This window comes from Melospiza melodia, chromosome 14 (assembly GCF_035770615.1).
Source record: "Melospiza melodia melodia isolate bMelMel2 chromosome 14, bMelMel2.pri, whole genome shotgun sequence".
Taxonomy (NCBI): Eukaryota; Metazoa; Chordata; class Aves; order Passeriformes; family Passerellidae; genus Melospiza; species Melospiza melodia.
Genome location: NC_086207.1, coordinates 14,018,675 through 14,042,114, shown reverse-complemented (window position 1 = coordinate 14,042,114; position 23,440 = coordinate 14,018,675). Strand labels below are relative to the sequence as shown.

General features: G+C 42.8%; 1 protein-coding gene across 4 annotated transcripts in view; it reads left to right on the top strand.

Moving 5' to 3' along the window:
• RNF130 (ring finger protein 130) overlaps window positions 1-23,104 on the top strand; it is a 55,279-nt gene extending 32,175 nt beyond the window's left edge. For 2 of the 4 annotated variants that reach the window (XM_063168825.1, XM_063168823.1), the window contains 3 exons: window positions 3,688-3,784; window positions 5,207-5,411; window positions 16,399-23,104. In XM_063168825.1, the coding sequence (XP_063024895.1) occupies window positions 3,688-3,784; window positions 5,207-5,411; window positions 16,399-16,508 (412 nt within the window). In that variant the 3' untranslated portion in view covers window positions 16,509-23,104. The other 2 variants (XM_063168822.1, XM_063168824.1) reach the window with 2 other exon arrangements.
• Window positions 23,105-23,440: the final 336 nt, after the last annotated feature.

Sequence of the window (23,440 nt, the reverse complement as noted above, 5' to 3'; positions counted from 1 at the left end):
GACAAGCAGCCATCTGTTTTAGGCTTCCAAGCTTGAGGAATGTGTCTTTTGTGAATGTCATTATGTAAGTGAAAAGTGAGTAGAGGAAACAAATGTGAGAGGGATCCTAGCAAAAGACAAACCTCATGGACAATTTTCCTTATTCAGATAACTTTATTCTGCCATCACACTGTTGCACCTAGGGGCTGAACAGGCACTAGGTGAAAAGTGATCAGGAGTGGGTAGTGTGAAGGATTAGTGAGAGATAAGGGAAGGGGAGAGCAAAGTGACAGGTTAGAGAAGAACAAAAAATGACATTGGAAAGGGCAGAAAGATGGCCAAGAAAGGAAGGAATAATTAACAAGATAGGAAAATAATTAAAAGAGTAGCAAATACTATAAAATAAATGGCTTTTGAAAGTTTTCATTCCTGTCCTGGGCAAGAAGGAGGAAATTGACAAAAGTGACTAAACTAGATTTTCAGATTTTCATATTTGATTTTGTGCTGCTGCAAATAGCTGCCTTTTTAAGACCAAATTAACACAGAGTCCTGATGGCATCCTTTCTGCTTCCTGCAGTGCCTTGGACCCCAGAGCCAGGAGAGCAGCTGCCTCCAGCAGTAGCCAAAGAACCTGCTTTGTTTGCAGCAGCAAAAGTCCCTTTGGTGGGATGCTGCACTGAGAGCAGGGAAGGGTAGTGAGCTCTAGGGAAACAGAACTTGGAAATCATTCAACCCTTCTCCTTTTGTGATGTGTGGATTTGGAGACCTTACATCACCAAAAGAGGTTCCTAAGTCACTTTCTTCCCCGTGAAATGCTGCAAAGAAGCTGTGTTGTACAAGAGTCAGTGTTCTGGTGTTTATTACCAGCTGGAGGGCAGCTGGATTGGGTGTGCTGACAGAGTGGAAAAATACCTGCAGGTCACCTGCCTGGAGCTGTGCCCACATGGGAGACTCCGTCAGTGCTGCCAGCCTGGCTGCTGGCCCTGCTTCCTCCAGCCCCAGGCAGTGTCACCCCTGGCTCCCAACGTGTGGCTCCCCAGGCCGTGTCACCCCTGGCTCCCAATGTGTGGCTCCCAGCTATGACTCCCCAGGCCGTGTCAACCCTGGCTCCCATCCTCCAGCCCCAGACTGTGTCAAACCTGGCTCCCAGTGTGAGGCTCCTGGGGAACGTCAGCAGCTGTCGTGACCAAGAGCAGCTGGCTGGGAACTCGTCACGTTTATGGCCTTGGAATACCAATTACAGAAGTAGGAAGATGGAGGAGGTTTATGAGAGCAGAAATTGCAAGGGCTTACTTTGTCAGAGTGAGGTTTTGAAATAATTCTTGTTTGCTGTCGTCATTGCTGTATAACTGCTTTTTAACTCTTGCAAACAGAGAAATCCAGACAGAGGCTGAGCCACAATGATGCTATCAGCAAACTTTTTAAGAGGTAGAGAAACTGTAAGTAGTAGGCAGAGCCATGCTTTCTAAATCAATAACCTTTGGAGAACTGCACTTCTTTCAAGCACATTAATAAACATCCTTGAAGATTTAGGAACTAAAAGCAAAGAATTAAGAGGTCATAAGAACAATTGGGCTGTGTATATAAATATATCAAAGTGCTAATGACTTTTTAAAATAACTCATAATATGTAGTGGATACATGTTGGCATCTATATCAGTCTTGATCTGAGTGCTTCTACAGCACTCATTAGCCAATAATGATGTAATAAATAAAACTGTTTTCATATTTCTGTGGAGTCTTGATGTCTGCTCTTGCCCAAAATACTAGATTTTCAGGTTTGTTCTACTTTAAAAAATAGACTCGGGAGACTTCAAACATAAGTAAATAAAAGTAATAATTTACCTAACTTAGAAAAATAGTATCTCTGTATGTTTCAGAATATTTCAAGCCTTTATGTATCACCCAGAGTTTCTAAACATTGTTTCCTGTGGTTTTGTGACTGATAAAGGGAATGCATTAAGACTTAATAATAATAGAAGTGAGTCTGTTTAGGGTGATAATTTAAACAGAAGGCCCTGTACGTACCCTGATTTTGGGATTGCCAGCTTGCTAGAGGACACAGACCAGCCAAGTGGCTAACTGAGGTCCTTTTAAGTTTCTATTCCTGCATTATCTGGGATAGAGATAAGCAAAATTATTTTCCTACCTGTCCATCTTCTGTTAGTTATTTTACACCCTAATTCTGCATCTTTAGTTAGTACAGGCAGGACATACAGCTGTAGCTGCTTAGAACTTCATTACCTTGATGTTCTTTAGTCTCTCCATCAGCCTGAGTAGACATAGACTGTTTTATGATTATATACTGTCTTTTGTCATGTTTAACAGTTTCAGAAGGCCTTTCAGGTTGCTTTCCAGAGATTTTAGAGAGAATTATCTGGTAACATGCCTTATTTGGTCTTAAAATCCCAAGGGATAGGGAGAAAAAGAACTCCCAGATTCCATGATGAGCTTTCTCAGGCACAGAGCATAAGTGTAACCCGAGCAAAGAGGGGACAGAGAGAGTATCTCAGCTTTTTGCTGCCTTGGGGCACACATGGCCACCTCTTCCAGACCCTGCTGATGCCTCAAATAGATGCCAAGACCTGCTTGTTCTTCCCCTGCCCTTTCCCTGCTGGCTCCAGAGCACAGCTCTTTGCTGACTAAGCAGCCCTTGTAATTGCTGATCTTTGTCATGATCACCAGTCTGTCGTGTTTGGGTGTGCCTGCTCTTGCTGGCTTCTTGCTCTGCAGTCAGCACCACTGGAAATGAAGGACCAGGACTCTTATCATAGGAATTAATATAGGCAGTTACTCAGACTGGGTTATTATGCATATTTGCTAAAGCTATATTGGGTAGACAGTCTTGTGATACCCATTCCTGCCATGAATGTGCTCTGAAAAGTTCTTTGCCTTTTGAAAAGCTAAGAGGGCAATTCCTTTACTTCCTTTAATTTGTATACCTTGTTTTGGTCTTTGCATAGTCCTTTCTTGTTATACTGGTTTATATCAATCCCAACATTTACATTTATATCCATGGATGTGATTAAGATTTTGAATGCAATGTAGGAGGCAATTCAGACTGTTGCCTATTGCAGAGTTCCCTGCTTTGCAAGTAGGAGCCCAATTTGCCTTTCCATCTCTGAAAGCCCAGTTTGCCTTTCCTTTTATTTTTATGACAACCGTATGGTGATGGACATGTTTTCCCTCTTGATATCGAGAAATACGGATGGCAGAGAAAGGCTTCTTTCTGCTTCAATGTGATAATTATAAAAGCCTTTTCAAAGTCAAACAGGAGTGTGTTTGGGTTGGTTCCACTGACTTGTGAACAAAATTGACAGCTGATGGGTCTGTGCTCTTCCTACCAAGTTTATGCTCAAGATTCTGCATCAGAACTGAGACAGGACTGTAGGCAAGGTTATGGTGGAAATGGCATTACCTTCATTCTTCTACTTTACATCCACTACTCATATCCACAATAAAATGGGGAGAGGGGTGAAGAGGGAATGAAAATCAAGTGTTTCCTCCTATTAATAAAGAGAGAGACAACAACAAACAATATTTTTAATTCATTCTTTAAATTACTGCAATTAGCACAGAATACTGGCAATTCTAAGAATTGCATGTATTTTAAAATAAGAAAAAAAACAACTATCCAACAGTTTGAGTAGTTTTCATTGTATTAAATAGAATTGTTTGCAAATTATGTATGTGCCTTCTCTGTTCTAGGCACGTATTCCACAAAGTCTGTGTGGATCCATGGCTCAGTGAGCACTGTACATGTCCAATGTGTAAACTGAACATTCTGAAGGCACTGGGAATTGTGGTAAGTTGTTTGGTTGTGAGCTCTTCCTCTTCCTCCCATGTCTGAGACCCAAAATAGAAAGAATAATTGTATGGAGAGTGGGGGCAGGGTGTTCCAGTAGCCTTACTCAGAAAATATTTGGGGGTTTTTACATTTCTTTGGTGCCAATTTGTTGTTTTTCCTTCTTTCCCTTGTTGGTAGTTGAGAATATATTGTTATATTTGCATTTATGACAAGTATCTACCGGAAGTATGTTAGATTCTCTGTAATCTTCCTTTTTCTTAAGTCCTTTCAACTTTTCTTTTTAAATTTACTCTCTGAAGTTCTTGTTCTTGTGGCTTCCTGTAGGCAGTCTTAAATTTGCACATTAAAAGCCCTGCCCTAGCCAAGGCCAGTGAGTTTTCCTCAAGCAGCTCATGTCCTTAGGGATCCCCGAGGACTTCTTTCATTGACCAGTTCACAAAGGGATAGCAGTAAAACCTCAAAGCAGATATTTTTAATCTTTCCTGTATGAAGGAAAAATTACAAAGTGGGAGTGATGCTCTTTTCAAAGTAAGAGAAGACCATATGGAGAGACTGTCTAAAGTGGCTTTTTCTTCAAGACAGTGAGAATAATCAGGCCTCCATTTTTAGCTCTGTCAGTCGCAAGTTTGCACATTTCCTAAGAAATAGTAGCAGATATTTTGTGGATGACCTGTTTTTGCAGTTAATAACATCCCTGGGTTTTTAGAAGATGATACAGAATTCAGAGTTTTCATAGTTGTGGTGAACCATACAGGCACAGGCTATGATATAGGTATATTTGAGTCCCTTCCTTTTATCTCAGTCCTTTTTTCTGCTTCTTCCTTCTCCTCTTTAAGAGGTAGTATTGTATATGCTGGGAATGCCCTGATGAAGGCAGGAATGATCAATCTGACTCCATGTTCTCAGAAGACTAATTTATTACTTTATAATACTCTATTATATTAAAGAATACTATACTAAACTATACTAAACAATACAGAAAAGATACTTACTAAATGCTAAAAAAATAATAATGAAAACTCGTGACTTTTCCCAGTGTCTCAGCACAGCTCGGCACTGATTGGCCAATGAGTCAAAACAACTCACACCCCAATCCGATGAAACAATCACCTGTGGGTAAACAATCTCTAAACACATTCCACATGAGCAAAACAGAGGAGAAGCAAATGAGATAAGAATTGTTTTCCTTTTCTCTGAGGCTTCTCAGCTTCCCAGCAGAAAAATCCTGGGCGAAGGAATTATTTCAGAGCATGTGAATGCCACAAGGTAGAAGTTGTTCATTCATGTGTTTCTCACCTGTGTGACCTCAGAACAGCCAGAGCAGCTGAACAAAGTGTGTGTGTGTGGTTCCATTCAGTGTGTGGGAGTGCTGCAGGTAGAACATTCCCCAGTGTAACTGTGGAGCTGTGTTTTTCCCAGCCCAACGTGCCGTGCACAGATAACGTCGCCTTTGACATGGAGAGGCTGACGCGGGGGCAGCCGGCGAGCAGGCGCTCGGCGCTCGGCGACTTCGGCACCGACAGCTCCCTCAGCCTGGAGCCCCTGCACACCTCAGGCATGTCACAGCTGCCACAGGACGGGGAGCTGACACCAAGGTCAGGAGAGATCAACATTGCAGTGACAAGTAAGTGTCCTTCGGCTCCCGCACCGTCTACGGCATCCGTGGTGTGTGTGTGTGTGTGTCCCTCTGTGCTGCAGGGCCCTGGTGATGGATGTCCCTGCAGGGACAAAGGTGACCTCTGCGTCTCTACAAGAGGCATATGCTCCTTATTGGAACCAATAACTCTGGGTATGACAGTGCCAACACTTCCATTATTAATGGTATATCCATTTAGATCCGCGTACAAAGAAGCCAGGATGAACTGAAATGGCACCAAAATAACCTTCCTGAATTTGGTAACCAGCACAAGAAGCTGGATTGCCAAAACTGTTATTTATCCCTTCAGAATACTTTACATGCCATAATTTATTAAATATAAATATTTTAGCTGATAGCTATTTCTGCAGACATTTTTTCCCCTGAGAACATTGCTACTGGAATTCTGACATCACTTAGCAGGTGTTTTTTCTTACCAAATTTGTGACTTAAAGAAGCGTTTGATGTGCCAACATTTAAGTACTGTCCAAGTGTTTTATAACATCAGAAAACTGTTCCTGCACTGCTTGAAAGCTCTTATCTGTTAGAGTAGCATGGAAAATTTCCACTTACTGGAATTTACCTAGGGTTTTTAATGTACAATAGCACTATAATAAATTCCACAAAGATTGGGTGGAATTGCATCAGTTTTCCATATGCTGTACAGTCTCAACTTGATGCATGAATGGTTGTTTTTCTGGCTGAATTGAAAAATAGAATCCTTGCAGTACAATAGTCTAATTTTCTGCTTGTGTTTTGTTTATGTGCATCTGTGATCTAGATTTTAAACTTAGTGACACTGGTTGCCACTGATACATGTATACAAGGCAGTGAAACCAATGCAGTTCATAAAGTGTTTCTTTAGGTGATGTAGCTAAGTAAATGTCACATTTAAAAAAAAACCTCACGTCATAAAAAACATAGTCCATATCTAGAAATGCCCTGATCTGAGAGGGAAAAATCCACATACAAAATCTGGATTCTCCACAAAGCCAGTAAGTCACTTTGCCATCCAGTGTTCACCTTGCACTCAGTTGTGTTGAAGAAGAACAGATCTGTTGCTGTGCTGCTTCCTTGTCATGGGTGGGAGAACTGTAGTTTTCACTTTTTACTAATTGCCTTTTCAGAAGGTGTTTTTTACTGTCTTTCCCAGCTGTAGTGCTGCTTGTGCACAGATGGGATGCCAGGGTAAAACAAGAAATAACCACCAACAGTTCATTCTGACAATGTTTATAAAGTAAAGCCTTAGAAAGGGTTCTTGAAATGTATGTATTTATGGATGACACATGCATTCTTTGGTGCATCAGAGTTAAACCAAAAGCTGTTCAACAGCAGAGTTTGTATTCTGAACTGTTACTGTATGCCAGGTTGATCCTGGAGAGAATTTGGAATAGTGAACACTCTTTGATAGACTTCTTTGTATTACTTTTTATTTAATATGTGTTTGTGTCTACCCTAGTATTGAATTTATTTTTCCATGGGTATATCTGTCTCTTAAGTAGAAAACTGTAGTTATGTTTTACTGTTGAGCAATCTATCCTGATTTTTGTTGGGTTTTAAATAACACTATAACATGAATTCAGGAGGGAGGGGGCCAAGACACAGTTGAGGTGTGACAGTACTTGGGGTGTGCTTGTGTGAAACACTGCATCTCACCAAACCTAACCCAACCTGACAGTCGTCTTTCTGACCTGGGGATGGACAGAGTTCTCATTACATCTCCCCTTGATCCTGCATTTCACTTTACATTGTTGAGTAACTTCTTTATCACTAACCCTTGGGCTCAGGCAGGAAATACTGTTTGTGCCATGCTTTTTTTCTGCACCTCTCTCCACTTCTTCTTTGCTAGCCTTCTCCAGTCAGTAACTCTGTGGCTTAACCTCCTTCTGCTTCACCTCCTGGGGCCAGTCATGGCTTAGAAGCCTCTTGCCTTCCGCCAGTGGTGTTTGAGGGAAATATTGGCATCGCTTTCTCCCACGAGTGATTTCCTCCCTTTCCTTTGTCAACAGAAGAATGGTTTATTATTGCCAGTTTTGGCCTCCTCAGTGCCCTTACACTCTGCTACATGATCATCAAAGCCACAGCTAGCTTGAATGCTAATGAGTAAGTAAATACTCAGATGTTTCTGTGCATTTCTGGTGGGTGTGTGTCATGGACAACGTTGGGAATAAAAACCAGCAGAAGGGGGAATATGGAGTTTTCAAGGAATCAAATTCATTTCCTGCTTTTCTCAAATAGAGTGTCTCTGTTAACAGCAGGTTTCAGGGTGACATGTAAAGTCCCTCTTAATTTATATTTAGCTGGGTTGTCTGAGGAAATCTCTTTGCTAAGTAGAGACATGAAAAGGGGAAAACAGAATATTTATGATCTATGTTCTAGGTAAACATTAGATTTCTGCCATTAAATTCCTATGTTCAAAATTCACCTGCCAGAGCCAAAACTTACTACCAGCAGTTACCTTTTGCAGTTTCCACCTCAATTTTATAGTCAAATTTCATATTAAAAAAAAATAATCCTGTATTCCTAGTTTGCACATTTTCAACCTGGAAACCCCCAGCCTCCTTTCAGGCAGGCTGGACAAGAAATTACCCTAGCAGATGACTTTCAGTCTTCTTTTTATAATTCTGTGTGTGGCCAAGTATAAATCTATTTTGCAGATCTGTTGACCAGGTATATCTAGTCATTTTCATGTAGGTGTACAGAATACATGGGTTCAAAATGTATGTTTAATCTTAATTTCATTTTTTATTTGGGAAGGCAAAGTGTCAATATCTTTCTTTGTCTCTGAACATCTTGCCACAGCTGAGTTTCTATTAAAGTGCTGATCTCTCTACCAGAAGTGGGGTGAGATCCAAAGAAATGCAGCTGGGAAACGCGGCTTTATAAACATTTTCTTTGGTTTTTTTTTTTCTTTGAGATAAGAGAAGAGGCTTGGAATTTTATTTTTTTTTTCCCTTTTTCTATTTGGAAAGTATAAGGTTTCCTCAATAAGATGGAAATATGTCTAATAGTCTCCAGTGTAAAATTATAGGTATCAAAGAGTCTCCAGTGTAAAATTTTAGGCAATCTCAAGCTAATGATCTTCAGGAGGGTCCATAATACTGGTCATCATGAATTTTTGATTACCACTAATTTGCAAATCTTCCTCCTCTTTTCATATGCTGATTCCAAAAGGGCTTAATAAGAAAACTTTAGAACTTCAAAAATCCCTATCAAGTCTACTGATTTTTTTTTCCATTTGTCAAAATCTTGAAGTTGCAGCCATCAATCAGCAGCTTGGTGACAGAGCTGCAGCTGAACATAGTTAATCTTTAATCTGCCTGGAAAAGCAGCTTGGGAAAGCATGGGGCAAGATGAGGTGCAGAACAGGAATGTCTGCATTGCTGGGCACTTGCACATCCTTGGGAAAGGAGGAGAAGCTGGAGCCCATGAAGTCTCATCCAGATATGGGCACTGATAGCAGCTGCATTTCTGCCTTTCCTTGCAACTCTTCTTTTTGTTGCTCAGTGGGATCTGGGACTGTTTTTACTGCAAGGACAAGCTGCTGCACATTGGCAGGGACTTTGGGCCTCCAGCAAAGTGTTTTCACAGTGATGTTCCCTCAGTACAAGCAAAGGGTGTGCTGATACAAGGAGAGCTCCTGTTCTCAGTGGTAGGAATTGAAATGCAAGCACATCAAGTGTGTGCTTGAGACAGACTTGAGAAAACTCACAACCCAGCAGCCAGAGCTTCAAAAATCACTTATTTGTGTAACTGAGGTTCTTGGCTATGGCCTTTAACCTCAGCAGCTCTTCATCTGAATCCTTTGGGATTTGAGCAGCCTCCACAAGTGCTGCTGGGTTCAATTACTCATTTTAGACTCTTTAAAATGACACTAATGCTAAGATTTATTGTTTCACTGACACCTTCCCAGTGCCAGACAAAGAATTTCCTGTGCTGATTATCATGCCAGATATATGGCAGCTCCTTCTCATTGCATTTTCTATTAAACAGCATACCTGCTTTTTATGCTGCTCTCCATGTAAAAAGCAGTGCTGGCATATCCTGCCTTTCTTATGGTAGTGTTTCAAGAGGACTCTGAGGGGGTTTTCTTATTGAAAAACAACAGTAGCAAGAATGTGGCCATGTAATACGCTGATGCAAGTAAAAGACCGGAAATTCTGCTTTAAAACTCACCTAAAAACATATCCTGTACCTTTTCTTTACTGTGTCCTTCCCACAGCTTAAACATAGTTATTTAGAGCATTAGTTCTGGAGTTGTGAGTATATACATATTTAACTGTGAATATGTATGTTTGTGTGTGTGTATAATTATACACACATGCATTTTTAAATAGTTGTGATAAAATTAAACATTGTCTAAGTGATAAAATAAGGAACCAGCTGCTTTCTCTAGGTCTCAAAATACTCTTACAGCACCAGTATAACAAGTTTTAGGCAGTGTTTGAAAGGAACAGAAGCAGCAAAGTTTACCTTGCTTCCTAGGGAACAGTCAGAAATTACTGTGTAAGTGTGGGTTTGAACCCAAAAGCCCAAATGTTGGATAGCACCACTTAGAGAAAGTTTTCAGTAGCAGATGGAGTGTCCTCAAAAGCTCAGAAGTGCTCAGACCTCTTGACAGATGCAGACATCTCTTAATGCTCTGGCTTTGTATAATTAGTAATTTTTCACTAACTTACTTTTACAGGATTTTTTTTTTAGTATTGGCACTATTAACTTTAACATAAATATTTTTGTTCCTTTTTTTCTGCCCTGCAGAGCAGAATGCTATTGAAGAAACGCTTTCCGGCCGATTGCCTTGGAGAGAGACACCTATTTTTATGCATCATTTATCGATCATGCAGCACAAGCAGTTATTTAGTACATTCTATTTTTTCATAAAATTTGCTGATGCCAAAGCTTTGTATTAAAGAAAAAGTGAAGAAATAAAAAAAACTTTAATTATGAAATCTTACTCTGTGAGAATTTCATTTTTCTTGGGCTTTCTGTGTTAGTACTCAAGTCTGAGAGCATTTTGTAAATTTTATGAGGTGCTTTATTTCCTTTGAATGATTTTCACTGTGCAGATCTCTATTATTCTCCATTCATTTGGGACACAAGCTAAGTAGTGGAAATCTCATGCAGTGCCCTTGTTATGATGCCAGTCAAGTGACTTAACTGCCACTGAAGTGACTAAAAAGTGTTGTTAGCAATCATTTGACATCAACTTGTTCAGGAAAAAGCTGGGTCAAGCCGTCAATTCTGCTATAATGGACTTACCTTGACTCCAGCTAAGAATTAATTTGAAATAAGAACATTTTCTCAGTTTCTTCTCCTGTAACACTCCTGGTGGCCTTGGGAGCACTGCAGTATGATTTTTGCCTTGAGGCCAGGCATTGCTGGAGATTTGCAATGCTGTGGTCTCAAAACACAAATCGTAAACCGTTTCTGTATTTTACTTTCGCCCTGCCCTCCTTTTGATAAAAGTGAAGCCGCTCTAAACCGCTTCTTCCTTCCAAATAACAAGTGAAAATGCAGCATTTCCCCTGCTGCCATGTGTGAAGCCTCCTTTCCTATCATTGGCAGGGGTTAGTTTTGGTTCAAATTCAGATCATGGAAGATTGTTAACACTCTTTAATGTAGAAGCTCTGTGCAAGCATGTCCTTTCTTGCCACAGCTTCTGCACTGATGAGGAGACAGAGGGAAAACATCTCCCCTCACTGTCCTCACTCTGGCTGTTTCATGCAAGTTATGCAAGCGCTGTGTGAGTAATTTCACAACAGTCAGTTAAAACACAGGCCTGAGTCGCAGCCAAATGCTAATGCTTGGCTTAATGAAATGGGTAAATGAGGTTAACAAGTAGGGAAGGAAAAAGTAATTGACAGAAGTTAAAAACTGTTCTGCATTCCGTTGTTTTTGTTGTTCTCGGATCAAGATGTAGAAAGTGAATGCTTTCTAATTTAATTAAATGAACAGAGAGAAGCAATTTTGCTGTAGATCTAATTTTTTTATGTACTGGGAACGAGAGGATTTAATTTAATTTTATTTTTATGTATAGGCACTTTTAGAATTTAGGAACACAGCCAGATGCTACATTAAAATAGTTTCTTAATTCTTATTTGTCCATCAGGCTTCAGCTGAGAAGGCAGCTTTTATAATAAGCAGTGAAGAATGTGATAGCTTCAGTGCATTTAATAGAATTCGTCTTCAGTGTGTCCTTGTGAAATTCTGAAAGAAATATGGAAACAAATCAATAGAGCAGTAAGTGCATTTTGAAAGACTGGAAAACCCCATTGGACTTACTCATGAGAAGAAAAAAACCCTCAAACCTTCTGTGTTTGAGGGCTGTGTGCTTCTAACGTACTGCATGTGTCAACTGAGTGTTGTTGCCAAAAGTGGTGGAATGTGGTTAGAGCATGATTTAGGGAACAAGCTATGATACATGTTTTCTTCACTCATCTCTCAACAGCAGTAGTAAAACTGATAAGTTTGTGCTTGTCTCCTGAAGCAAAATTCCATAAGTGCTATTTAATGCTGTTGGGCAGGGACCGCGTGAGCAGTGCAGTGACCCAGATGCAAAAGGCACCATAATAGTTCCAGTTCATGTTTCTGCTTCAGAACAGCAGCAGAAGGAGAAGTTGAGTGATATTTGGAACAAAAGGGTTGACAGGACTTTTTCGTGAATTTCCCTCCATGGAAGATTTAAATAACTCAGCATCATCTTTTCCAGTTTTTCTTTTGAGCCTCTAACAGTTGTCTCAACAAAGTGTTAATAATGATACAACTTTTGATAGGTTACTTAGAGGTCAGGCAATCAGTGCATGGTTATTTGTTAATGAAATAAATATGTTCAAAGATGGACTCTATATCATCCCAGAAACTTTTGGTTTTTTACTCTGGATAGAGAGAAGGAAATCCCCAAAGTTTTTCAAAGAATCATAGAACCACTTTGGTTGGAAAAGCCCTCTAAGATCATCAAGATCATCAAGTCCAGTCATTAACCCAGCACTGCCAAGCCCACTACTAAACCCCAAGTGCCACATCTGTATCTTTTAAATACCTTGATCCAGCCTATCCAGATCTGTCTGTGGAGCCTTCCTGCCCTCCAGAAGATCAACCCAGCTTGGTGTTGGCTGCAAGCTGACTAAGGGTGCACTCAATCTCCTCATGCATATCATTGATAAAGACATTAAACTGAGCTGGCCCCAGTTCTGAGCCCTGTGGATGTAACTCCATTCCCCTTGCTCTCTGGGCTGAGCCATCCAGCCTGTTCTTACCCCATGTGTGGTGCACCTGTCCAAGCCATGGCAGCCAGCTTCCAAGAGAGTGCTGTGGGACAGTGTCAAACTCTACCAAACAGCAGGTGGACACATCCACAGCCTTTCCTTCATCCACTGAGTGGGTCACCTTGCCACAGAGGACCAGGTTGGTCAAGAGGACCTGTTTTTCCTAAACTCACACTGGCTGGACCTGACCCCCTGCTTGTCCTGGATATGCCATGTGATGGCACTAAAATGATCTGTTCCATGGCCTTCCCTGGCACCAAGGTCAGGCTGACAGGCCTGTGGTTGCCCAGACCCCCCTTCCAGCTCTTCTTGTAGCTGGGTGTCACATCTGCTGACCTCCAGTCAGCTGGGACCTCCCCACGTAGCTGGGACTGCTGGTAAATCATGGGAAATGGCTCTGTGAGCACCACAGGGCTACCCCAAGGAGTCTCCTCCCTTGCTTGTCCCTTCTGAAGAGTTTTTAGCCATCTGTTGCAGCACTCCAGTTGTGCCAGTCATCCCACCATGTCTTTCAGGGTCTTCTGAGGAAGCACATCCCTGCTTTACAAGGCTGTAAATCAACAGCCAGCACCAAGTGCAAAACTCTGGCCTCCCCCAGCCTTGCTCAGACTTGACCTCATTTATCTCATTTATGAAAGAGCCACTTGAGTGTGACTGTTCATGCACATGGAAAACAGTGCTTTAAAGTCTTCCTGCGAAGCTGGCTTTGAGGAAAGGGCACTTTATGAAATAGTTCCACTCTGTTCCTTAACTGAGAGGGTGTCTAAAACAGATTAAGGTAGGGAGTGCTCTGATCAGATTTCCACAGTAAGGAGTCTTTGCTGGAGGATCTGTAGAAGGGACTGCAGCTTGTGGCAGAAGATGGCCCTGATTAATGACTAAGGGCATTAAGATACTTTCAGATGGAAAAGGAACACCAGGTGATACTTAATCCTGGTGCACCTGCAGTGCTGTGTCTCTTTGAGTTTTTGGCCTTGGTCTTGTCCTCACTTTGGTGGCATTCTGTGATTGGTATAAAGATCAGTTCCAGGGTATATGTTTATTTTCACACTCAATGCAAGTTATCTGAAAAGTTCTTTTAAAGCATTTAATGAAGAATAGTGGCAGAGACTACTGAGGGATTCATCTTCATGTATTAAAATTGCATGCAGCTTTCCCATTTGTTTTCTGTACCTAAGGGATAAATCTTGATCATTCTTGGTAAGTGCAAAAGAGGAAGAACAGATTCATAGCTGAATTTGGAACTGCGGATGTTTTTACTTGTCCTTAAAATACATTTATTCAGTAAATTTATCAGCTGGACCAATGCCACATTTTTAAACAAACAGTAGCAATTTTCTGCATTAAGAGGAGCATGGCTGGGTCACTGTGCCCTGCTGCTCCAGCCATAAGCTGTGGGCAATGCTCCTGACCTGGTTAATGGAGCACCTGAAGACTGAGTGGTGGAAAACACTGAGCAGCAGCTGGAGTCTTTGCTCTGGGCTGGCTGCACTGGATGGGACAGGAGACAATTAGGAAAAGAATGAACGATGTGTCTCAGAAATGGTATGGAAGCCAAGAGATGTCTATCTGTCTATGGAAACATGCAGCCTTCCTGGAAGTGGGTGGTTAAAATTTCCTTTGCCAAGAAGGACAAAAACGTCACAGTAAAGAATTTTAGAGGTGTTTGACATACACTGTCTATTTCCAGATTTATATTAAATACTTGTTGTCAGATGACCTGCTCTGCCTGTTGATTAAATCTCTCCCTCCAGCCTGCTAGAGTGGAAGTCTGGGTGCACACAGAGGAAATGACAGCCTGGGCTGTCTGCTTCCTAATCCCATGTTTGATTTCTGTGTAATAAAAACAAAAGCAGCACCAAGCTTTTAGAATCCCTTTGCTTTATTTGAGCATTGGTTGTGTGTAACATTGCAGCAGGTGGAGGAAGGGGGGATGAAATATCCAATATTCACAGCTTATTTCAAATGCAAAATGAGACTCACTCTTCAAAAAGTAAATGATCCTGACCCATAACACAGTCTTGAAGCCAGTTTTTTCTGGTATTATTTCATTGCAGGTTCAGGGTTTGGGGTTTTTTTGCTGGGATCATAGAATACTTAAGGTTGGAAAAGATCTCTAAGGTCATCAAATCCAGCTTTTGGAAATAGACCGTGATAATCTGGAAGTCACAGTTCCAGCTTTATGTTTCCTTAAACACTCAGCCTTTATTTATTTATTTGTTTATTTATTTATTTATTGGCTTTTATTTTAAACATTGCCCAGTTTTAGAAACCTGTAAATTTGGGGACAGTTCAGATCCAGATTTATCATTCCCCACCAATTGCTTCTGGACAAGACATCCCACTTGTTCCAAGTACCTGAATACAAGTTCCTGGCAGAGTCAACAGTCCACTGCAGTGTAACCACTAATTTCACTCTTGTTTTGGTTAACTACAAGATCAAAAATTAATTTGCTTATGACAACTTCCCATTCTCATTGTAAATGGTGGAATGAGTGTGTGCGCTGACTTTTGCTTGTGACAGAGGAGCAGATCCATTGCCCAACTCCATTTTCCTGCTGGGCCCTTGTTAGCAAAGGGCACACAAAGTCTATCTTTTGAATGAGTGGGAAAAGAAAAAAGGAATTTTGGACAGTAGCAGCTGAATTCTTATTTTGTTATGTCTTCTTTAAGGTCTTTATTTCAGAATGGGATAGGCTGGGCTCAAAATTTGGCAAAGAAAGGGGGATTTAAGCAGCTAAAATCTGCCAGGGCTAAAACTACAATTCCCTAAGCATTTTACTTCACTGATGCCTGAAACTGGAGGCACCTTAGTTTCTTGAATGCCTTTTTGATGTACTTGGAAGCTTTTCAGTTGCCTCCAGTTTGGCTCATGTAGCTGTTGTAATCTAAGCAGCCTTGCTCCCAGCTAATCCCCCCTGGGATCGAGAAACCAGGTAATGAAGTGTTTTGGCCAAGGGCCTGATCTGATGATAGATGCTTTCAGAGAGAATCGTTTGTACAGCAGGAGGGCTGGGCTCCTTGCAAAAACACATCTGTGGATTCAGAGAGCCACAGGAATGCCAGGCCACCTAGGAAAAAAAATAGACTTCCATTCCCCAGTTTATCAACAGCCGCGTGGTGCTTGTTTCGGTTATTGCCAGTGAAAAGAGGGTTGGGTCTCCTTGGTTATGTGTAAGGAAATCCATAGGTGGCTGTTTCTAGAAGGTGACTCGTGTGCATGGAGTTTGCTGAGCTCTGGAGGAGGTCAGGCTTTGGTGGAATGATCCCTGGGGGATCCCTCATTCTGCCTGCTCCTTGCTTTTGACCCCGAGCTGAAGCACTTTGTGCTGGTGCAGGGCACAGCGCTTTGGTGCTGACCACAGATTTCAGGGTCTTCTGGGGAAGCACATCCCTGCTTTACAAGGCTGCAAATCAACAGCCAGCACCAAGTGCAAAACTCTGGCCTGCCCCAGCCTTGCTCAGACTTGACCTCTTATCTGAAAGAGCCATTTGAGGTGTGACTGTTCATGCATATGGAAAGCAGTTGCTTTAAATTGGCTGGGGAGCAGAGGAACAGAGGTGAAATGTTTCATATGTTTGTAACTGCTTTGTGTTGAAGGCTGTCTGTTTTTTCCCTCTGTACTGTGTTTGTATCCATCACACAGGTATGAGGATGCTTCACTCAGTTCATGTGTGTTGCTAACGTGGTTTTGTTCTACCTCTTGCAGGCAGTCACTTCTTCCATCGTAACTCTCTGTCCCCTCGAAGCCTGGTCTACGAGAGCGAGTTCTCAACCATCGAGCCTGCCTTGGACATGTACGACGAGAACAAAACCTGAAAGGAATCCATGCTCCTTCCTGGCCCTTTTTCCGTTTTTTTCATTTCTCATTCCTATTGTTGTGTACTCTTTCCATGGATCTCCTTTGTCTGAAGAAGAGCTGCTTTTTCCAGAACACGAACCCGCCTTCTCGTTTGCACAGACGAAGACCAGCTGTGGTGGATTCTGAGGGTGGCATCTTTGAGGTGACAAAGAGCTGTGACAAGCAAGGTTGTCTGATGGAAATTGCTGAGTAACAGCATGGGGAGCTGTGTCGGCCCAGCCGCGGCGATGCAGGAGAGGTTTTACGGTGGCCCTAAGAGTTTGTGCTGAACTGCAAATGCGTCTCTTACACAGGCATCTGCTGTTTCCGATTTTTTAGTTGTCCAGATGGTTGGGCAATGTCAGAAAGGGAACTGGTTGTAGAGGAGATGGCCAGTGACTGGTAAAAGCACTCGTATATCTCGGTCAATCCATAACCTTACTGTGAAATAACCCCTTCTGGGAGGGACCTTTATAAGTGCATTGAGTTTCCTACAACCCACTTAACCCCGGACAGTGGCAAACCAGTCTGATGTTCAAGCTGCAGAGAGGACCAGCATTTGCAGAAAGATTTCAAGGAACTTGGTGCTTGGATTTTTTTCTCCAATTTGATTGAAGCAGGAGAAAAATGGTATACACAGAATATACTTTTGGTCCTTCTGTGTGCTGAAGTCAAGTGAGTCTCTCTCTGTAGAGAGGACATTCACAGAACCAGCACTTGATCTACCTAAAAACCATTAGACTTTTTGAAATATGCAGGAATCAAATTAGCTTTCTTTCTCATGTAACTTTTTTTTGGGAGGGTGGGGGGGTAAAAATCCACCAAATTTTTCACTGAGATTTTTTAAAAGCCAGCATGTTGGCATTACACAGAGAAGAAAAGAGGTAAGCTTCTTATCCCACTCTCCTGTTGAGATCTGCAACAGTTATTTAACAAATACGTTCTCTGAGCTGTGCCCTTTCCCACTGACATCAATAACGGGAATGCAGAAAGCAGGAGAAGAAAGGAAAGCAGCTACTGCTTTGACACGCTGCAGGAAAAATCAATTTTTACCAGCATGTGACAAAAGCAGTGAGGAAATGGATATTGTTTGCAAGCTTCTGAGAGAACAATGCAGAAATGGAGAGCGAGAGAGGAGCCTCTGGAGCAAAGTCATCCACAGCGTTCCTCAAATGAGCCGACATGGAGGAGTGAGCGCTTCTGCTCCACCGTTTGCTACCAGACAATGCATAGCTGTTAATGAATGTTTGGATTTTTCTCCATTGCAGTCTAAGTTACTGTAGGTGTAGAAACTCATTTGTGTCCTTGTAATGTGAAACACAGTTTCACCCTCTGTATAGGAATCTTGAGAAATCAGTTAAGCCAAAAAGAAAGGTAAGACTTATCCTGCCATGCTTTAATTTCACCTGCTTTTGCAAGCAGGGGAATTTCCCCTCCTTTATAATGTTTTTAATTGTATAGCAATCTGCTTAACATATATCCTTTTCTGAAGCGTGATTCAGCTGTGTATTTAACATGGATGTTCAAGAGAAAAAGAAAAACCCAGCTCTGTAAAATGAGGAAATGAGCCTCTTTGCCGAGCATGCTTTGACTTTTGTTGCTGTGCGTCAGCTTTATTTAATCTGATAATTCAAGAGTGGGTGGCGTGAAGTGTAGGGAGGTTTTTCTCATAATACCCACATTGATATTTACCAAATGCACTTTTATTGCCATTCAGCTCGCTCTGGAAATGCACTGAAGCCCCAAACTTTTGTAAGAGCACAATTTTGACACCCACTTTCTCCTCCAAAGCAGAAGTGAAGGTCACAGGAAGTGCCACAGGGGCTGGGGCAGCAGCTGGTCATGGTCAGCATCCCTCCTCTGGTGCAGGGCAGGCAGCGACAGCTCCGGGCACCCCCGGCGAGCCCAGGCACAACTCCCCATCCCAGCCCAGCTGAGCTGCACTCGGGCCCAGGCACAGCTCCCCTGGCTGAGCTGAGTCTGGACAGGGCTCAGGGGCAGCACAAGGGCTGGTTGAGCAGCCCCTGTGTTTGTGATTACATCTGTGAGAGCAGCAGGGACACGTGGGAGCGGCGCCTTGGGAACGCAAACGCCCGAGAGGAAAATCACCGTCTCTCAAGGATGTTATGGGGCTTGTTTTTATCCATGAGGGCAGTCAGGTTATGATAATCCCAGATACCTGGGTTACCTGGTTAAATGCCATCATGTCTTAGTGTCTTCCAGCCAGCACAGAGCTGCTCCAGTGGGGTTTTGGGTAGGACAGGCTCTTGTAGCACTGCGTGGGCTGCTGATGCCCCAAGCAAAGCCTTCTCACAGGGGCTGCCCCATCCCAACACAGGGATTTCCCCTGAGGCCACTGGGAGTCACTGGGGCACAGTTTCAGCACAAAACCAAACCTGATGATTTCTGACCTCCAACTGAGCCAACAAGCTGTGTGCCAGAATATACAGAAAAGCTAGAAGAGCTTTGGAAATTAAAAATTAGAAAGCACAAATCCCCTAAAGACAAAATAATAACTAATGTAATTTGTATTTTGCTAAATCTTATTTCTAACTGAATATCTTGGCTTTAAGCTGGAGGAGGGCAGGTTTGCCTTAGTGGAGATCAGGGTCTGGCACAGCAATGTAAAAATGGATTTGTGCTGTAGCATCTTGGATAGGGGAGCTGGTATTTGTAATTGACATCCTGGATTTGGGACATCTTGCAACACTGGAAAAATTAAAAGCTTGTTCAAGCAATCAGTCCCTACGTGCATGCCAGGACGTGCTGGAGCAGGCCTTCCCCAGTTAGTCATATTTAAGATGGGGAAGAGGCACCACAGCAACATGGGTGATTTTTTTCTGGGCTGTGCTGGTAAGTTTGAGGTTTTCCTTTTAATATTAATCAGTATATAAAAAAAGCTTGATGAGCATTGTTGTTCTTGTTCTGCTGCAGTGGTGCTGTGTGTGGTTGAGTCATTTCACAGAAGTAAAATATACAGCAACCTACCAAGCACTGTAAGTGCCAGTAACTTGGAAAATCATTTTCAAGTTTAAAAAAAAGTGCTTCTTTTAACAGGAAAACATTCAGTTTATGACTTCTACATATAAAAAAAAGCTTTTGATCTCCAAGTATTTTCCTAAAGTATTTAAACCCCAAAACTTTGTCTTCTCTTTCTCAGCTTCCTCTTCTATGAAAGTTTTGCATGTTCCCATTAGACATTTGTAAAATCAAGGTTTGCTTGTGTTCTTAGAGGATAATTGCCAGTAAGAAACCAGACTGTAAGTGTGCTTTTTACCTATAATACACAACATTAATTATTAAATTTGAAGCATGTTAAAGTTTATCTAATGACCCTCACAATTGCTCCCTCCAGTGAGCTCATGTGTTGGAATCTGCATTGTCCCTTTGCTCTAGGTTGCTTGCCCTGGCACCTGAGGATGCTGTAGGACTAGCCAGGTATCCTGCATTAGCCAAAGAAAAACCAAAACCAGTTTAATAAACATGTCTAGGACTATGTTATGAGACTTTCACACATCTGTTTTCTTTAAACACATTCATGTAAAATAGTGCAAAGGCTTGGGAGAGCCAAGAGCTTTTCACCAGCTCCTGGAAAGCAGAGGGAATTCTGCAGGAAACATGGGTCACACTGAGGCTCTTGTTCAGGACTTGTTCAGTCCAATTTAGGTTTGAGGTAGTGCCACAGTCAGTTCATGAGCAGAAGGATGAAGGCACCAGGGTTGAGCTGAAGTTCAGGCAGCTCTGCAGCCTGATTACTGGCAAGTGAGTTGACTTAATTATTAAAAATATTTGTTATTTTGCTTAGCTAATAGTAATTCGTTTTTTACAGCACAGGAAACAGCAGAGCAGCTCAGAAGCCAAGGCACAGTGGGGCAAAGGCAAGAGCCACGGGGCTGCTGCCAGCCCTGCAGGGTGGGGAGAGAAGAATAGGAGAGCTCAGGAAACACCTTCAAATTCCCAAGTAAAGCTTTTGCTCCTTTTTCACCCTGTGTTACCCAGCCATACTTGACCTAATTTTCCAGCCTGAGCGGTGCAGAAGAGTGTGTGATGTGCCATGACAGCTTGCATATGTGTTGTTATATTTAAAGATATCTTCACTTTTTCCTTTCCCTGCTAGACTCACTGCACCGCAGGGCAGCCTCAGCTCTGGCACACTCGGTGGAAACTGGTGAGCAGGGGAGGGAGTGAGAGAGGGAAAGATGTTCCAGCTAAACAGACTGGGGGGAAATCAGGGCAGAGGTAGACAGCACTTCCGTATGCTGGTGCTCATATCTGCTTTTTTCCCTTGTCTTTGAAATAATTAAGAGAAAAAGCTCTGCTCCCTACCCCTTCCTTGTGGATGCAGTGACAAGAGCAGGACTCCAGGTGGGATTTTGCTCCTGATGCAGAGCTATGATGCTCTGTAACCCCCAGCTAGTATGTCCTGAGATGTTGGCCAAAAACCCCAAATTCACAAGGGCATGTCAGGTTTACCTGGTGCTTGCAAAGTGCATTTTTGGGAAATGAAATCTGGTCACAGAGCCTTTGCAAAGCACCACTAATTGACACCTTGTTATCCGTCTTTCATTAACCTAGCCTTTTTTTAAAGCCTGCAACACTTCCAGACACTCTTAATTCTAATCTCACCCTTTCCACTCCACCAGTTACTACTGGCTTCCTCCTCCTCTGGAGAGCTGGGTGAAGGTCCCTGTTGTGCAGACACTGCTGTCCACTTGCTCTCCAGCATCTTCATCACTGTGCCATAACCTCACTGTGCCATCACCATGCCAGCCAGCCCTTCCAAGGGGATGCATCACTCCAAACCAGTCACAGTCTGTGGGAGCCCAGAGGTTCCTGGTGGGCTGTGCTCAGCCAAAGCAGAGTGTGTGGGATCTGGGCTCTTGTGGGATGCTCATTCTCTGGATCACTGAATGGAGCATCCTTTTGCTCTTCTGCCCATTAGCCTCATGAAGATGCTCAGAAATGGGTGTGTAGGTTATGCAATAACATCTGAATATTTTTTCTTTTTTACTGCAATAATGTCCAGGGTCTCTGGGCTTTGGGGCCCTGTGGTAAAAATTGTTGCCCAAAAATAGTCCTTTTCCTAAGGAGTTAATAATAAGTATTCATATTCCTACAAAGTAAGAACTACACAGTGTTTTATTGAAAGTTGAAGCTGCTTAGAGTGATTTCAATGCCAGGCTGAGGTGTAACATTAGCTGGTGTCATACAGCTGGGACTGGGGGTTTGCAGCCCAGAAATCAGATGGACATGTACATGGAGCCTCCCTCTCTCCTGCTGGGCTATTCCTTTCTCCACTTGTATCCAGAAGCCTCTCGGGAGCCAGGAGCTTTTATTCTTTTCCCTGAGCTCAGCTGTGTGCATTTATGTGCCATTTGCCTTTTTTTTTTTTTTTTGTTTGCTGCTTCTCACATACTCCGGGGCTCGCCTTTGCTTGGCTCTGACTTGATCTTCAGCTGCCCAAACCCCTCGGGGGGACAAGAGCCATTAATTCCCAGCAGAGCAGCTCTGCAGGGCTATGTTAAGGCACAGATCATCAGATTTGCTGTGGATCCCCTGTGCCTCTGTCTGTAACACCATCACACTGTCTTGGGCAGTAAGAGCTGTAGCTGCCTGCTCCTTACTGGGCTGGTAACCCAGACTGGGCTGCACTGGGAGGGAGGATCATACAGAAAACAGCTCAGCAACCCTCCCATGCTCCAGCACAGGAAAGTCTGGGTGTGAAAGTAAACTTGTTCTTTGCTGCTATTAAGCCAGGCATGTTTAATAGAGTGTTTGGGGCTGTTAAAGCAAAGCTCCTGGTGCAGGTTCATGAGGTCCCAGCACGGCAGCGCCCCAGCCTGTTGCTTTCTACTTGTGCTGCAAGGTGCTACATGAACAAGAGACTTGCCCTGTGCCACCACATCAGCAGGCAGACTTTCCCCACCCTGTATGTCTAGGCTTAGCTCCCAGCACTGGTAAGGTCTGCTGCACTGCTCCTGTAAAGGGGAATAAGCTTTTGGAGCAAAAGGAGTGGTAGCATTGCTCTTCTGCTTGTCCCATCTGCCCTGCTGCAGTTTGCAAGTAGATGTTAAATCCTAAAAGCTTCTCTGGATGACCCGTGCCTGTCCAGGATCACCTGCTTGAGGCCATGGCTAACTATGCACTGACTCCACCAAAACAGGATCATTTTATCTCAGCAGAGAGGGGACCCCCCGGCCTTTGGGCGCAGGAGACTGCAGCAAACAACAACAAAAAACCCCAATTTGCGTGGTGTAAAATGAAGAGTCTGTTTGAACTGGCTTGCTGCCAGGTGGGTCACACCGGTGTGACCAGGTAACCTGAACACGCCAGCAGTGCCAGGGGTCTGGGGACACTGTGGGGACACAGGGACACACAGTGCCCTCCCGGCAGCCAGAGCTCCCCAGCCCCTGTGGAGGTGTAGCTCGCCAGCAGCAGAACTTGTTGACATGTTTTGATGTAAGTATAACACTGTATTGTAGTTACGTGGTATATGCCAGTATGTTCATAGTGTATACCGACTAGTTAGGGTTTGCTAATGTACTACATTTCAATAAAAAGCAGTTTAAAAATATGGAGTTTGTGAGTTTGGTGTCTGAAAATATGGGAGAATTAAAGCACCACCCAGTGACTCCAGTTCCTCCAGCATTTCTTATAAATCTGTCTTAAAGGGTAGTGTGGAATAACATTGTCAATAGATCCATTTTCAGAGAGGATTTTTCCCACTCTGGTGTAAATTTTGGTTTTTATTTTGCTGTACTACTGCCTAGAAATCCAAGGCCATTGAGGGCCACATGGTTCAAAGTGGTTTATGAATCTGCTGGAGACACAAATCCATCTTCTCACAGTTCTTGTGACCTTTAAGATGGGACAGAGTGAGCAAGAACAGTAATAGTTAAATAGGGAAGGA